General features: G+C 43.8%; 1 protein-coding gene across 1 annotated transcript; it reads right to left on the reverse strand.

Moving 5' to 3' along the window:
• Positions 1-947: 947 nt before the first annotated feature.
• Tex36 (testis expressed 36) lies at positions 948-15393 on the reverse strand. Its single transcript, XM_021657532.2, has 4 exons — positions 15343-15393; positions 7965-8096; positions 7162-7242; positions 948-1258 (listed from the first exon to the last, which is right to left on the reverse strand). Exons 1-4 carry the CDS (start codon positions 15391-15393, stop codon positions 962-964), a joined length of 561 nt encoding a protein of 186 aa, XP_021513207.1. The 3' UTR covers positions 948-961.
• Positions 15394-18034: the final 2641 nt, after the last annotated feature.

Below are 18034 nucleotides of genomic sequence, written 5' to 3' on the forward strand. Positions count from 1 at the left end.
TTTACATAGAAAATGCAGGGAGAAACAAATGAAAGATTACTAGAACTCAATCTGATTTTTTTTTTTAATTTTATTAGAAGTCCGGCTGTGGGGAACAAACACAAGATTTGCACATGGAAATCATTAACTTCTTCCTAGCCGTAGCTAATTTAAAAGTGCAACTTTAAAAAATATTAAAAACCACCAAAGCCCAGACCCAGAAAGACAAACATGGCATTTTATCTTTCATATGTGGATGCTATGGAGACATGGGGAATTTCAAGGGAGATGGGGTAGATTACAGGTGCTATGAAGGAGGTGGAAGGGGGATACTGGAGCATGAAGCATTAGGAGGGGTGGGGGATGGAAAGACAGGATACAGGACAAAGTTTGGGGAGAGATAACTAACACTAAAGGCCTTTGAAAATGGCATATGGAAACTTGTTATTGTAACCTTAAATCACCACACACACATACACACTCATACACACAAATACACATGCACACATGGAATTTAAATGAAATTATCCTACAGCAGGGAGCTATTCTTCTCCTAGACACCATAGGGTTGGAGATGAAACAGAATCAAGGGAACTTTTTGGCACCTCTACATTATTTGGAATTTCAAAACAAAAATTCAATCAAGTACAAACTTTTTTAACTCCCCCCAAGGTAAACATGACAATCTTAGCAGTTTATTTACATATGCATGTAGCTTCAGGACACCAGCTAACGACATGCATATATTTAAATGCGTACATAAGAAAGCCATTATAAAAGCCAACTTGTTGACTTTCAAAAGGCAACAAGAACCTGGCAGCTCTTGTCATTTTATCTGCTCAAAGTTCTTAATATTTTCAACCTTATGAAAAATCACAAAAGTCTTCCAACAATTTTGGGGTGGTGTTAGATCTGAGGCATGTACTTTATGAAGACCTGGTGAGATGATGTCACAAACCTCACCAAGAATCTTCTGGAAGGATTAGGGCTCTTGTGGAGAGGCATCCCTTGTGTCAATAGCAAACTCTTCATTTGGGTGGTTTTCCGAAAACTCTTCATAGTTTTGGTTAGGGAAAAAATTGAAGTTGTTCCATTTTTCATGGTAACATTTTGGGAAGCGTCGAAAAGATGAGATCACCACAGCTTTCTTAGGTACATATGATGTTCGGTTATTTGAAAGGCCATCAAGATGGGATGGGATGACATCACAGGCCCAGAGATTGAAATTTCTAGAAACTTGCTGCCTTTTGTCGTGGGGAATCTTCTTGCGACCAAAGCCCTGGGGAGGAGGAACAGGATTAGGGCAGAGCTGCACAGGGTCACACAGTTCCAGGTCAACAAAACCAGCTAATGACATGCATATATTTAAATGTGTACATAAGATGACCATTATAAAAGACAACGTGCTGAATATCGAAAGTCAATGACATCCTGACAGTGCCCAGCCAGACACCCTCAATTCCCAGGGAAGCACCACTCCCACTGCCTCTGAAGAACCAGCAGGTCGAATTTTTTTCCAGCCCTACGGCATCTCCCAAAGGAAGCAGGACCTCTGGTCTCTGCCCACGGGCTTGCTTGAACAAGCTTTTCTCCTAACAGTTGGTACCTCACATGTGAACCTGAGAGTCATCATGTATTCAGAATTGAACATTTGATTCATCACAATGGGGTGAAAACAAAGAAAGAAAATAGATGTTGGGACAAAGGACTGAAAAGACACAGACACAGGTCACACAGGCTCTGTGCCAATAAAATGAGGTTGCCTGCACACAAGAGCCCATCAACAAGGTGGCAACAGGGCCTGTTAGGATGCTTGAATTGGAGTGAAACAGTCTACAAAGTACCACAGCTGGTATCTGCCTCCCTACTTCACCTAATTTCAAATCCAACTAACTGGGGATGGAAATTGTGTGTGTGTGTGTGTGTGTGTGTGTGTGTGTGTGTGCACCGAAAATACTTAAGTCATATCTGAACTGAACATGTATAGATTTTCTTTATCATTATTCCCTAAACAACTATTCACACCACATTTCCATTCTATAGCAAGTAGTCTAAAGGATATGCATGGGATATATGCAAATGTTGTGCCATCATCTATAAGAAACAGGAATCTGCTGATTTTGGTGTCAACAGTATATCTCACAGATACCCAGCAATGACTACATTTATATAATGGAGGGTGTGAGGAAAAGTCCAGTGGCAGTACAATGGCTCCTGATGCGCATTCTGTACAGACCAGCGTGTGAGTCTAGGGCAGGGACGATAGGGGAGGGAGGCTCTGGAGGGACAAAGAGAAGATGCTGGGCACATTACATCTTTCTGAGAAGTAATTTGAGGATATTCCAGAAATACTAAAAGAATAAAAACAAGATAGGAAAAAGCTGCAAGGAAAGGGGCCAATAATGTAAGTCAAAATAATGAACATGTGGCCATGAAATATATTGGCAACTTAAGAGGAAGGAATAAGGGGCTCGGGGCAGGAAGAGTATGAATGTGGAAAGGAAAAGGGAGGAGAAAAGGAGCTAGAGGGGAGAGGAGAAACCGGAGGAAAGTTCCAAGATTTTAACCATACTGGAGAAATCAGGACCAGTGTCTGAGCCGCAGATGGAAGCCCCTTCAGGGTTCATCCAGAGACTGGGAGAAGCCAGACAGGCCACCAGCTATCAGCCCCAGGAAAGAAGGAAAGAAACAGAAAAGTCACTAAGGAAGGGGCCGCTTTGTTCTGGAGGAAGTCTGCAGGTGTTTGTTTTTGTATCCAGAGCAAAGTGCCTTATTAGCACACACTTTTAAACATTTGTATTTAAAGTTAATGATTAGAAGGAAAAAAAAAAAAAACAATAGGCATCAAATAAGCAAGTGCGTTTAACCAGTAGAGTAATGTGGAAACAGGGAACAAAAAGAGACAGCATAAACACATGGATAAGAGGCAGAAAGTGGGTGGCAGGTGTAGAACTAAAACTGTTGTAATAATGTGGATGGCTAAAAGACTTATATGAAGAAGCAGTGACTCTCCGCTGTTGTTTTGCTTTTTAATTGGGCTGCGCTGTTTACAATGGAAGACAAACCCAAAGCAAAATGACTAAAGTTCGTGAAGACACAAATTAGGTATCTATATTATTGCCTCTTAAATCAAGGCAGTTGGGGAAGAGAAAGCAGAAAGATTGTAAGAGCCAGAGGTTAAGGAGGACCAGAGTGAAACACTGTATTTGGAAATTGACAGGACATTGCATTTAGGACTCACAGCTGCTGTGGTTGCCTGGACAAGACCTGGACAAGACCAAGCCAGCCAATGGTCTAGCGTAAAGTAGGGAGAGCTCCTTAGCCCCCACCCCTAGCTGAGGAGTTATAAAGACTGGACACCTTCTGGGCAGGGAGGGTCTGTTTTCCTTATGGGTGTGGCCTATGGTCAGTGAAAAACTCCAGTAGACGCTTCCACACGTATGTGTACACAGGCCTTGGTGGGGTAGGGGGCTGGGAGAGTGGATCTGGGAGAAGTTAGGGGAAAATATGAGGTGAATATGATCAAAATACATTGTACGTGTTTCTCAAATGTTCAGAGAATTAGTAAAAAAAAAAAAAAAATTTTTTTTAATTCATGAGGATGAAGAAACTACACTTTGTAGTGCAACACATGTAAGGAAAGGCCCATGGCAAAAAGCAACACAGAGACTGAGGGATGCACACAGCGGTAAATGCAAAAGCCATCGAGATCAAAAATAAAGCAGTCATGAGTTTTTCTGCAACAAGACATGATACCAAACAATTTAAGGCAAATCCCCCAAAGTGTTGAAATCTAAGAGTAAAACTCAGAAGCAGAAATTGACAGACCAAGACAAAAAGAAATATTTTGCAATATAATTAGCAGTCCTCAGTCAATAATTTTGCAATTAAAGACAGGAATATAATATTTTTAATCACTACTGAAACCCTTTAAAATTAATCACATGCAAAAATAATCTCTGTCACTCAAAAATCAAAATCACAGTGTCCTTCATAAAATTAATGTAACACCAAAAGCAGATATCAGCAACAAATATATAACCTAACAAATTCTACCCACATCAGAAATTCTAGGAATCTTCTGAATAGCTCCCAGTTAAAAGGGAAATAAAAAATTAAATAAAGACTATTTGGAGGCAAATACTAATCAGACCTTAATTAGGTCTGATTAATACAAATTTTAATGATGTGTTTGCCTAAAATGTTACTTGTTCATTTATTTGCTCTTTCTGATTTCTGATATTTTCCTAATACTTACCTTCAAGTGTAAATGTTTGAGAAGCGTATTAACAAAGTACTACCCTCTGAATAAAAAAAATTATTTCCTGCAGATTTCCCCAAGAAAGAGCCTTAGCTCTGTTCAGATAATGGAACAATATTAGAATTGTTAGTTAGGCCTAAATAATAATATCTTCCTGATATAGCCAAAACACCTCAAGAATATTCAGTTTTAATAATTTTACTAACAAAAATAACAAGTATTTGAATTCAACGGTCAACTGAAGAAATTTCAAAGAATAGAAAAGCAAGGGTACTTTGATTGATATTATACCATTAAATTTTAGATGGATGAGATAAATTTTAGGCAAACACGTCATTAAATGCCATGCAATAAGAAGCAGGAAGTTTGGAGAAATAGACTGATAGTCAAGGTAAACTTGACAAAAAAGCTTGTTCTAAAAATGTATCAAACCTAAATAGTTTCATGAACAAAATTACTTAGCCAGGGTTCCTGTGCAGCAGGCAAACAAGCCCACTGAGCTAGCAGCACTGTTCTGCATCCCGTAGGCAAGTTTTATAAAACCATCATAAACTAAAAACACAAATGTTAATGTTATGCAAGCTATTTTAGAATGCAGAGGAAGCTGAGAAACCTCTGGAACCTTCCTGGAGGCTCTAATCACCTGCTAAGATGCATGTGCAGAAGCCTGCTTGCTTCACTAACAAGATACACAGTCGGTAGGTCCGCCCGCTAGACCCCGGTCAGCAGTTAATCACCAGGGTAGAGTGGTGAAGAGGGAAATAAGGATGCAAATTTTATTTGTAAATTTATAAAAATCTGTGTCGACTTTTTTTTTTTAAGTATTTGCTTATTTACTTGTGTATGTGAGCCCCTGAGCGTGTGTGTGTGTAAATCAGAGGACAACCTGTGGGAGCTTGTTCTCTTTTTTTACCTTGCGTTTTCACAGATCAAATTTAGATCTTTGGGCTCAGCAACGAGCACTGAGTCATCTCATCATCCCTTGTTTGGCTTTTGGGATGGACATATCTTACTGTGGCAATTTAGAAAACGTGTTAAGTGGGGCTAGAGAGATGGCTCAGCAGTTAAGAGTATTTGTTGCTCGTGCAGAAGACCCAAGTTTGGTTCCCAGCACCCACATAGTGGCTCACAACCTTCTCTAACTCCAGTTCCAGGTTTTTAGGGCAAGCTGCTCAGGTTTACTTGGAACACGGTTGTGTGGAGGGAACGGTCTCTCTGGGCATGATGTTTCATCTCAGTGGTTCTCAGTTTGCTCGTTTCTAAATCAAGGATAAAAGTAATTAGCCCAAAGGAGTGCTTTGAGGTTTAAACGAGATAATATGAAACACTGGTAGGTAGTAAAGTGTTAATAAACAAAGGATGTTGCTAACAGCGCCTTTGTCATGTTGAGTTTCGAGTTTGTTGATAAGTGTTCTTGGAGCTCACCTGACACATTCTTCTTCTAAGGCGAGCTAGCTTGTGACACTAGTTACCAAGCACTTAAATGCTTGGTAGCAGTTTAAGTTGAGATTAGAGATGTGCACATCCTATTTTTCTAAAGACTTAGTTTGAAAAGGAAAATGTGAAATAACTGATTAATAATTTTTAAGGGACCAGTGAGAGTCTTCAGCGGGTAAGGGTTCTTGTCATTGAGCCTGAAGGCCTAAATTCCGTCCCCAGAGCCTGCATGATGGAAGAAGAGACCAACTCCTGAGTGTTGCCTTCTGACTTCCACCCATGCCCCACACATGCACACACACACACACACACAGTAAATATATAAAAAAATCAAATTGTTTTAAAAGCTTAAGAATTGGTAGAACATACTTTTATGTTAATTGCTCTATTACATGTTGAATTGATAATTTGGAGGAAATATTGGGTTAAATAAAATGTTCAAATGCCCTTGGGCTTGTGATCCAATAAACCTAATGGAAGCTGAAAATATTCTAAGTTGAAAAGTGCTTCTGGAGTGGCCTTTGTGGGTTTAAAACAGAACACTTGAAGTTGAGGGGGGAAAAAAGTGGCCGCAGGGATTGGAAGGAAGGGAAGGGAATGGGGGGCAGGTTTGATCAAAACACACTATACATGTGTATGAAATTCTTAGGCAATAAAAAAATGCATGTAAAAATTTTTAAAGAAAAAAAGATGTACCTAGTCCACTTGCCCTGGCTTGGCAACACATTCCAGTGGAGAGCACTAACTTTGTCTAATGGTGTCTTTGTGGGAGCTGTGATCCAACCCCAGTGACAGAGCCTTGCAAGAAATGAAGATACATGATTCTTTATGTCTGGCAATAGCCCAAGAAAAGGGCAAAATTATAAGTTTGAAGTCTTACTGAATGTCATTCTTATAGCATCGTAAAGTTGAAACTTTTTAAGGAGAAAGTTTGTCTTAGTAATATTACCTGTGTCTTAGATTTTCCTGTTGCTACTAGAAATTTGGAAATCATACTTGCAGCTTGTCCTGTATATCTCTACAGCCAATTCTGTGTTAAACTGCTCGCATGTGCTGTCTGAACTTAAGCTCTCCAGTGGCAGGGAACTCCACAACCCTAGAGATGACTCCAGGAGTCTCACAAGAGATGATGTGGGGGAGGGACACTGTAACTATGGCCTGTGCACGAACGGAGGCAGAAGGCTGGTGCAGGCTTGAAAAACTCCACCCGACTCTGAGAACTTCAAGAGGTGGCTTTTGTTTTGTGACCTTTCATGAGTCTTGTGGAAGACCCCAGGGTTGTTTGGACACTGCTCCAGTCTTGAGGAGCACATGCCTTTCCATTATCTGTGAACCTTAGAAATCAAGAGACCCATTGCTGCTCCCAACTCTACCACTGGCCTGCTTGCTGTGCTAGCAATGGGACCCTGGGCCTCCTACACCAGGCAGGTGCTCTACCACTGAGCTGCACCTAAAGCCCTACTAGTTTGCAAAGAAATACTCACAGAGTCAAGATAGCATCCACAGTTCTCAAAAGTGTGGCGATTGTCATGCATGGAGAAAGGGAAGTTGTTGTTTTTTGCTTGCTGGAGAAGAATGAGGAGAGAGATGAAAAGCACATGTCAGAACCACAGGATGCCCTCAGAACTGGGGCAGAGGGATAGGGGATGGAAAGGTACCTCTCAGCTAGGCTAATGAAGTCTATCACCAGCGTGGACGGAACAGCACAGGATGAGGGATGTAGGTGCAGGAGTAGGTAGGGCTTCCCAACTGGTCCCTGCTACCAAATCTCAAAAAATCAGAAAAACTCTCTTTCAAAACGTCCGTCATAGGAGGCAAGGATGCAAAAGTGAATAGATGCACAGAACCAAATGCTGCCAAGGACTTTTGACAACATAGGGGCCAGCTTTTTGTCTGATTAATAAAAATGGCAAAAACCAAACCCTGGAAACCTGACCAGATTCTACAAGCCCTGAAGCTGGGTTCCCAGAAGCCTAGAGCCCAAAGTCAAGGTCCACAGTGAGTATTGATGTTAGAGCCATTCTGCTTCTCCCTTCACAGCACTGAGCCTGGGGGCATGCTCATGAGCTGGCCAGGGAGGCAGACCATAGCTGTTAATGACCAAAGGTTCCTGTGGAGAATCCCAGCTCATTGTCTGGACCAGGAGGCAGATGTAGCTGCAGAGCACTTGGGTCTATCACAGGGAACCTGGGTATGGCAGATGGGCAAATGGGTTAGCTGCCTGACCAAAATGCCACCTCCTCAGAGAGCCCTGGGGGCACGTATCTGAGGCCCATGCTCATCTCACCTTCTCTCGGACTTTGTATATTGGCGGCAGCTTCCTCTCTGCCTGCTGGGACAAGTACAGAGAGTGGATTTCCTTCAGGGTGGCACTTGTGATGGATTCTGGTGTCTTCTGCATCAGTCCAATGTGAGGGAACTGGAAACAACACAAGGCTTGATTAGAACCAGATACAGCTGGATCTGTGTGGCAAAGACAGGCTTCCTATGCAAAGTGATTACAACACATTTGGGGCACTTCTGGCATGCTTGGGAAATGGTAAAAACCCATGTTACTTTGAAGTATTTCTTCCAAGCAAACATTCCAAGCCACAGGGGCCTCTTCCTATTCAAGGTCCTAGCGAGCCTGGAAATATTTCCGCATTCTGGCAAAGAGGATGAGTGGAGGTACTGGGAGATGACAGAACTGTGTGGTCTGAGGTCTTCCTCTGGCTGGGGAGCCCTGGTACTTGGAGCCTAGCTTCCAGGCCATGTTCTAAGGACTGGGTCTACTCTCAAGCCTAGAGGTTGCCAAGCATGCTAAACTAGCTGGTCAACCTGCTTCCAGGGATCTTCTTGTTTCTGGTTCCATCTCACCATCATTAGGATTACAATCGTGTGCCACCATTCCCAGCTTTGTATGTGGGCCCTGGGATCAAACTCGTGTCCTTACCCTTTCAAGGCAAATGTTTTACAAACTAAGCCATCTCCCCACCCATCTCTTCCCTTTTGAAGGATAATGACATTGGCCAGCTCTGTAATTGTCTCTCCATTCCTCCAACTTAAGACACAACTGCACGCTCGGGTGGCTTTTGCTTGACATTGGTGCGAGGCTAAGGAGGTAGGCTGGAGATTGTATTATAAATACTGTGGACATTGTGGATATTCTCTCCAGTGATGAAGAAGCTAGAAAAGACATAGGACCTGGCAGAGCGGACAGAAGAAAGAAACAGAATGATGTTGTTGAGGACAGAGGACCGTGAGGGTCAGTTTTATGTTAGACATTGTGACACTGATATGGCTATCTGGTATAAATCAGCTAAAATATGACTGACACCACACATCAGAGGACTGAGAATCAGCACAAAATGAGTGGCACTGGATGTCCTGCGAACCCCAAACGTAAGTAGTTATGTTGTCTGCTGTTTAACTGTGGGTTCTGTATAAATGGGCCTTCATGTCAATGGCCTGAGTCTTTGCCTTTTCCAAGCTGCCTGTCTATCTTTGTCCATAGGCGCACGTGTCACCTGCCTATATGTGGTTACTGTGTACCAGGGTATGTCTGAGTGCCTGCCAGTGGCTCCCTGTCTAGTATACGAAGCATGTCCTATCAACATACAACTTCCTAAGTTCCCTCCAACCTCCCAGGCTCCTGTGACCCTCCTCCTTTCCTGCACTGGTGTTTGAAACTCACAGATGTATAACCCAGCACCACTGATGTGAAAACATAACCTATAGGTAACCTACAAGACCACAGGATAATAAAAGAAGCACCACCACGTACGTCTCAATGGCTGCCATGGGCTCAGAAGAAGAATGGAACCGATATGGCCAGGCAAACACATTGGCCTTTATGTGTGCAGGCCCTCCTGAGGAAATGTGAGCAACTGCCCATGGGGCTCCAGGGAATTTGTTCCCGATGAGACTTATAGTACATATGCCTGGTTTAAAAACCTCAGTAGAGAAAAACGTAGGGAAACAGCCAGGCCCGGTGGCTCGAGCCTGTTACCCGCTGCACAGGAAGTTGAGACAGGAAGATTTAAGTTTAAGGCCTGCCTGGGCAACTCAGTGAGAATGTGAGTCAACATAAAAAGTGAAAAAGAAAGCTGCAGCTACACCTCGGTGGTAGAGAGCTTTGCCTGGCAAGAGTTTAATCCTTAGTACCACAAAACAAGTCGAGGGGCTGACGTTCTCCCAAAATCTTCACCCCCACCGCTTCCCCTTAGCTCTTGAAGACTACTGTAAACATCTGGGTATGGATAAGCAACTCTGCATAGAGGTAACTTTGCACACATTGCATCATACAGACAATATACGAACTAAAATGTATTTGTAACTTTAGAAATCACGTGTGGCCATCTGGTGTGATTGATGCCACTTCTAAACACTGCATGCTTTTTAATTTGTTACAAACTCTTCTGGCTTCCCCTCCCCTCGTTGTTGCCTGCACTACCACCCCAGATAACATTGGCCCAGCCCTCCTGTGTTCCATGTGGAGGGCACTAACACTGCTTTACAGGAAACAGGTCATACTCTCCATGCTGTGCACCTTGCTTTCCTCGCTTAATAACAAACACTAGAAAGTTCTCAGCCAGCGTACCTACATTTTTAATTTATTCTGTATTAAATTTTTAAAGCACTTTCAGTTATTGTTCACGTGTATGCATGTCCATGTTAAGGCTAGAAGCCAGCTGCAGGTGTTACTTCTCAGGAGTTGCCATCTCTCACTGGGACTCCAGGGCCTGCCACGTAAGGACGGCTGGACAGGAAGCAAGCCTCAGGAATCTGCCTGTCTCCACCTCCCCAGTGCTGGGCTACAGATAGGTGCCACCAAAACCATTTGTTTACTCGGGATCAGGGAAGCAAAATTGGGCCCTCATGCTTGCAAGGCAAACACTTTGCTGACTGAGATGTCTCCTGAGGCCCTAAACAATTTTAATTGTGGACTTACTATCGCGTGCGTGATGTGTGCATGTAAAGTGCCTGTGCTTGGAGTGAGCAACTCTGGGAAGCTATCTGTCTGTCTTCTACCTTGACAGATTCCACCGATTGAACTCAAGTTGTCAGCTTGCATGCTAAGCACCGCTACCTGTTGATCCCCGAACAATCAAATCCCTATTAAAGATAAATACAAATGGTGCAAGTGGGCTCCAAGTGGAGCCTGTCTCCATTTTCTTTTCATCCAGCTAAGTCGAGACCCTCTTGGGAAAGCCTTGAGACCAGGCTGATGGGGCGACTTCTCTGACAGCAGGAACCGCGGCTCACATCAGCTGACAACTGACTAGAGTTCATTTGTATTCTGCAAGTCTGTGGACTAAATCACTGTTCAAAAATATGACACTACCATTTTAATTTCACTCTTTTAAAATATATATTTAATGGCTATAGCATGATAGCTGTAAAATAAACCCTTCTGTTAGATAGTGTAACCGTGAAATATAGCTTTTTAACTAGGTGGTGCTGAAATTTTCACTGCCTTCCATCACCCGACGACTGAAATACTAAATAGGAAAATGAAAGTAAGTAGGGGAAAAAGAAAGCCTTTCCTGCCCAGCAACAGCCAGATTATAACTGGCAAGGTCAACTGCAAAATGACCGTCACCTCTAATGGGACAATTACTGTCCTTGCACACGGGCTGCAGCTGACTCACCGCCAACTGTTTCTTTAATTTTCCCAACTCGTCTAAAGTTCCTTCCAGAAACTTCATGATCAGCACTATTCTTTTTATGCTCTTAGGTGCTGGCAGCAGAGAGGACTCTTGCCGGAGGCACAAGTTAAGCTAAGGATGCAGATGGACAGCCCCTCTCCATCTGACTCCAGCAGGCTGCCCTGCTGGGCTTGGGGCTGGAGGATGACACAGAGCACCTACTTGTGATGTGTGGATTCTCACCTTATCTCTCATAAGAGAACTTGGGCTCTCTGTAGTTGATTAAACAACTACAACAACAAACTTTCCTTACTCCCTTGTAGCTTATATTGACTCTGAGAACCCATGAACCTGTAAGGCTCCTGGGAAAATGATTGCTTTCCTGATAAAAAGCAGGCAGCCTGAGAAGAGATGCCTTCTGTCTTGTTGTCCTTTGAGCTTCTTGTTTTTCTACCTGGAATATAGACTCTCTACAACCTGGAAAGGACTAACCCCGCAATAAAGATGGCTGAACGGAAGGCTGAAAGGAACCCAGGGAGAACTCCCTGGAGCAGAGTCCCACTGCTAACCTACCTGCTTCTGCACTCTGTTGGTGTTTGAGAAAACACACACACACACACACACACACACACACACACACAGATCTGTGTCTGGTTAAGACACTCTTAGCCCTGCCCCACCATGCTGGTGACAAAGTCCAAACCCAGGACCTTGTACATGCTAGGCAGATAATATATGGATAAGCTACATCTCCAGCCTGGGAGTCAGCTTTTTAGTCAGTCAAACTTCTATCCTAACTGATATTTAGATGATGGGAAGCTATTTCATCTGAGAAACATATTTTTTCTCACCATGAGCCATTACAACAGAGACAGACAGAGGCAAGCAGATCTCTGTGAGTTTGAGGCAGCCTGGTCTATGTAGTGAGTTCAGGCTAGCCAGGACTACACAGTGAAACCCTTTCCAAAAAATAAACATGTAAAACAAACTAAAATAAAATTAAAATGTAGCTGGTTCTATTTCCCATTTGGCTTTGGCTCCCAGAGAGCTCAGATTCAAATTTGTTTTTCAGTCTCAGCCTTTTATTCTAACATATATTTATACTGGTCGTAAACTTTATTTTTACTTAGAGTTTTCTGTTTTATTGTGTGTGTTCCATATATTACTTTTGATCTTATTGGGATAAAGTCTACTGTGTGTGTGTGTGTATACGTGAATACTCACATACTCATATAGTTAGGAAATGTTGATTGACTATTCTGCTTACCTTTGCCCTTCTGAATGAATTATCTTGCTAGTCTTACAACAGGCCTCTAATTTTGGCATATTTCATTTTATAGTTTCAAAAGTCAAGGTTAGACAAACTTGTTTGCCTTAGTCTAAGGTGATGCCAAAGAGTGCAATGCTGTAAATTATTTTTGAATTAATTTATTTTTTATTAATTACAGTTTATTCACTTTGTATCCCAACTGTAGCCTCCTCCCTCACCCCCTCCGATCCCAGTCTCCCTCCCTTTTCTCCTCCCATGCCTGTCCCTCAGACCACTGATAGGGGCGGTCTCCTCCCTTTCCATCTAACCCTAGCCTATCAGGTCTCATCAAGACTGGCTGCATTGTCTTCCTTTGTGGCCTGATAAGGCTACTCCCACCTCAGGGGAAGGTGATCAAAGAGCCAGCCACTGAGTTCATGTCAGAGACAGTCCCTGTTCCCCTTACTAGGGAACTCACTTGGAGACTGAGCTGCCATGGGCTATATCTGTGCAGGGGTTCTAGGTTATCTCCATGTATGTCCTTGGTTAGAGAATCAGTCTCAGAAAAGACCCCTGTGGCCAGATTTTTTGGTTCTGTTTCTCTCCTGTGGAGCTCCTGTCCCCTCCAGGTCTTTTTTTCTCCCCCTTCTTTCTTAAGATTCCCTGCACTCTGCCCAAAGTTTGGCTATGAGTCCCAGTATCTGTTTTGATACCCTGCTGCATAGTGTCTTTCAGAGGCCCTTTGGGGTAGGCTCCTGTTCTGTTCCCTGTTTTCTCCATCTTCTGATATCTATCCATTTGCCTTTCTGATGGAGGACTGATCATCTTACCCAGGGTCCTCCTTCTTGCTTAGCTTCTTTAGGTGTACAGATTTTAGTATGTTTATCCTATATTATATATCTAATATCTACTTATAAATGAGTATATACCATGTGTGTCTTTCTGCTTCTGGGATACCTCACTCAGGATGATCTTTTCTAGTTCCCACCATTTGCCTGCAAATTTCATGATTTCCTTGTTTTTAATTGCTGAGTAGTATTCCTTTGTGTAAATGTACCACAATTTCTGTATCCATTCCTCAGTTGAGGGACATCTGGGTTTTTTCCAGATTCTGGCTATTACAAATAAAGCTGCTACAAACATGGTTAAGCAAATGTCCTTGTTGTATATTTGAGCATATTTTGGATATATGCCTAAGAACCAAATTTGCCCACACCTCCTCCATTTTTCTTTTTCTTTTAAACAAACAAAAATTTCAGTTTGGGAGATAGATGTATTGTTTAGTAAAGCTCTTGGATCTTGCCATGCAAGTTTGAGGACCAGATTCCCAACACCCATAAAAGCCAGGCTGGAGAGGCAGCCCACCTGTCATCCCAGCACTCAAGAGGCAGAGACGGAATCCCCAGAGCAAGATGACTGTTTAGACTAACCCAGCAGCCAGCTACAGATTCAAGAGAGAGATTCTACAATGTGTAAGGTGAAGAGTTATTGAGGCAGACACTTGACATCATCATTTGAACCTCCCCCCAAATGTATGTGCACAGCACCTGTCCACACACATGAACATACTCATACCCTACTCACATACATGTGCAAAAAAGCCACACATCTCTACCCCCACCCCCATATTATTGCCTAAAAGCTTTGAACACAAATCTTTTCTCAGATTCTGCCTCTTGTTTTGAGAGTAAAAGAGGACATAGGGAGTCCCCTTTGTAAAGAAGGTGTAGAAATTGGACATGGAAAACTAACTATAATGCAATATGCATATTAAAGAGGAAACGAGACATTTTGGGGGCCAAGCTGCAAATGTTTCCAGAAGACACTAGAACAACACTCCCAACTGGGCTGCCTGTAAGATCAACAGACGGGGGTCTTGCCTGAAGGATAGCTTGAGCCCAGGAGTCTGAGGTATGATCAAAACAGGTAAATGACACACTTCTAGGCTCTGTCCATTTCATAGTCTGGTGACGGGAATTAGATAGGACTTGCTGGGAGTTTAAGAATATATCAACAAATCCTGGGTATGCCTTCTGCACTGGATCCTACTCTAGGTAGTGATGGAGTACAATTGAAAAATGACAAAGGCCCCGTGGAGCTTCTGTTCTAGGAAAAGGAGACAGCTCGCAATACGGTAAGGGATAGAGAAGTTAGGTGTGCAGAAATAGGAAATGCAGAGCAGGCAGCTCTGCCCCCCAGTGAACATGCTCAAGGGCCCATCCTGTGCCAAGCATGTACCTGCTTTCCCCCCTTCTTCCTCTCCCCTTCCCCCTTTGTTCCTTCCACCTTTTTGCTTTTCCTCCTTCCTTCTCTCCTTCCCTCTCTTCTTTCTTCATTCCCATATTTTCCTCCCTTCTGTAACCCATGCCTCCCTCCTTTCTCTCTGTCCTTTCTCTTTTGTAGCTTTATTTTTCTGAGAGTGTGTCTTGTTAAGTAGCCTAGGATGCCTTAGAGCTCTCCATCTTCCTGCCTCAGCCTCTCAAAGCTTGAACTGTCTCCCTCAGATTCGAATGCATTCATTCAGTCCTGAGAGGATTGCTGAGCTTCCCACTGACAGGAAAAGAAACCAAAGCCAAGGAAAGGGACTCCTCACACATCAGGCTACTATAGGTAGCAGAAGGGAATCCAACAGACAGGGGTCTTGCCAGGAGGATAGCTTGACCCCAGGAGACTAAGGTATGATCAAAATGGGTAAATGACACACTCCTAGGCTCTGTCCATGTCATAGTCAGATGCCAGAAATTGGACAGGTTTCATGAGAAACCTTCCAGGAATGCCATCCTCCTTACCCATCTTCCATCCTTGTCTAAAGGTGGGTTGAAACGCCTCCCTTTGGCCATTCTCTTCCAGGAGCTGAACGTGCTGAGGTGAGGTTGGCTCCCTCACCTGTCTGTGACCTCATAAGCTTGACACATCTGAAAAGCTCCCCAACCCTAGTCCCAGATATTCTCAGTTGCTTCCCAGGCAGGAAGGTGGAGACTGCCTATTACTGTCATAAAATGAGAGCAGAGCCTTCTAAGTTCACAATGGGCAGTGCCTTCTAAGTTCCGAGGGAGGGTTCTTGCCACTTGTTCCTAGCATCAGGTTCCCCAAGCATGCGCCTAGCTCTAACCACCAGATCCTAGCTGAAGAAGTCCTAAAATCAACCCAAGAGGTGAAGACAACATGGCGCTGGAAACACAGCGAACAGTTTTCACCCTCTTGGATCCAACTTTGCATTAATGTCCTCATGGTAACCATCTGTTTCAGTCTCTTCGTTTTCAGAAAACTAACCTGAGTCCTGCACTGGAGTTGACTTTGTTCACATCAGCACTGCTGCTGCACTTGGACCAAAGCAGCCCCAATCTCCTTCCATAGTTTTCTCTGTATCCCAGCTCAGACCTAACAATGCTCTACACACTCCCAGGCTCACCCACCTTCTTGGCACAGCATAGATGTCACAATGAGAAAGCATTTGTGCATAACCATGTTGGTGTTCCTGCTTGAATGGAAGGGTATCCTGAGGCATGGGAGAGAGGTGCTGTCATTCTTTATAGTACAGGCATGGCAGAAAAAGAAAGATGCTTGCCATCTCTTCCCGAGCACTGTGGTCATGGGACTCCAGGAAATACTTAGTAATTCAAAAGCACACAGGAAAATTAAGAACAGACACAAATGAACATACTTCAATGTTTCCTAAATGCTTCCATGTTCGCTGTTACTTAAATGACTTCCACATCAATCCTAAGAGCTGTGCTGATTATTTCCCACCCATGTGTGCCTAGCACACTGCCGATTCATTTTCCATCTCACCCTGCTGTGCATCCAGGGGTCTGATGTGTAAAACTTGCATAACCTATTCTAGTGTTTGTCTCAGAGTTAATGAATTCATCCAGGAGGGAGGCACTAATGGGAACTGGAAAGGCAGGAGGCATCAGGTGTCTCTGTGGTAGATGACACCCAGTCCTCGGGGAGAGTAGCAGCCTGACTGGGGTTGGCTAATTTCCGTGGTCTGAGGGCTTCTGCTGTGGTGGGTTTCAGGCTTCTAGTATCACTGAGCATGGGATAGAGAAGCACTATATGTGTAGTCTCTAATATACTACAGAGTCAAGTTGCTGAGCTCCCAGGCTCCTTCTCTACAAAGCCGTGATTTGGAAGCAGCAATGCATCTCTGTACGCATATATGGCTCTAGCTTCACAACCACAGTTCTCCCTGTTAAGGACTCCCTTTGGCTTCAGGATGCACCAGGCCTCCTGCTACTGCTGCTTCGGAGAGCTGTTCCCTCCTTGTCAGTTCCTGTGATGCTGCCCACAGCTCTTAGCAGAGACTTCCCTTGCTCCCCCCTCCCTCCCTCCCTTCTCTTCTCTCTCTCTCTCTCTCTTTCTCTCTCTCTCTCTCTGTCTCTTTCTCTGTCTCTCTCTGTCTCTCTCTCCTTTCCTCTTTGTCTCTCTCTCTCTGGATGTACATGTGAGTGCACATATGGAGGTCAGAGGTCAGTATCAGGTGTTTCCCTCTACCATTTTGTCCCCTGTTTTTTGAGGCAGGGGCTCTCACTGAACCGGAAGCTCACTGTTTTGGGCTGGACTACTGCACAGAAAGTCTCTAGGATTTGCTTGTCTGCACATTCCCAGGGCTGAAATCACAGTTGCACAGCAGTGTGCCTGACTTTTACATGGGGGCTGGGCACATGAACTCGGGTCCTCACGATTGCTCGGGGGAGTGCTACTCACTGAGCCATCTCCACATTCCTACCTCTTCTGTCTTGGGATGTACCATCGGTCTTCGTAGCCGGACGTTAACATAAACTGAGCAGGTGTTGGTAACTGTCTACATTGGCAAGGGGGGGAATGGCACCCCAGAGAAAGCAGTGACTCAACATGGCTGCACAGTGATAGATAATAGAATCATGTTGGACCCAGATGCGCTAAAGCCATTTTTTGGGGGGCAGCTTCAAGCAGGATAGTTTAGTTGCAGTCCTCTGCTTGCTAGACAGAAAGACAGTGACTCTTTAAAAAAAAAAAATCGAACCTTCCATAAATATTACTGCAAACTCACTGCAGGCCAGTCCCATTGCAGTCACCAACATCAGCTCTTATTAAATAGCAAATACGGCTTCAGCAACACATCCAAAAAGCAGTGTCCCCTAGTGGTGGAATAATCCACATTATTTTCATTGAACTGTCTTCAACATGTATACAAATGGTTTCACCCTGTGTTTTATTTTACACGATAGCTTTGGTGGGCTCTGAAGTTCAGATAGTCTCCATCCAAAGCAGTCAAGAGTCTGTAGGAGGCCCACAGGCCAGTCTCTGTCATGCGTTTCTCCTGCTGGAAGCTATTCCTTGTTTTAGAGGATGATTTGACCCTCTCCACCTCTACCTCCCAAGTCTGTGCCGCTGTGTGCCTCTATGCCCACCACTATACGCTTTTTAAGAGCTTTCCAGAAAAGGTTTTGCTGGTAGCCGTTGTGTGCTAGATACAGTGATAGATGCCTTAGAGGC

This window comes from Meriones unguiculatus, chromosome 1 (assembly GCF_030254825.1).
Source record: "Meriones unguiculatus strain TT.TT164.6M chromosome 1, Bangor_MerUng_6.1, whole genome shotgun sequence".
In the NCBI taxonomy this organism is placed as follows: Eukaryota; Metazoa; Chordata; class Mammalia; order Rodentia; family Muridae; genus Meriones; species Meriones unguiculatus.

What these genes read in the sequence shown, in the direction of transcription:
- Tex36 (XM_021657532.2), bottom strand. Translation starts at nt 15,393, where the DNA reads ATGGCCAAAGGGAGGCGTTTCAACCCACCTTTAGACAAGGATGGAAGA. An exon ending in TATACAAAGTCCGAGAGAAG is followed by an intron (nt 7,243 to 7,964) that starts GTGAGATGAGCA and finishes ATTCTTCTCCAG; the next exon opens with CAAGCAAAAAACAACAACTT. An exon ending in GTGGATGCTATCTTGACTCT is followed by an intron (nt 1,259 to 7,161) that starts GTGAGTATTTCT and finishes CCTCCTCCCCAG; the next exon opens with GGCTTTGGTCGCAAGAAGAT.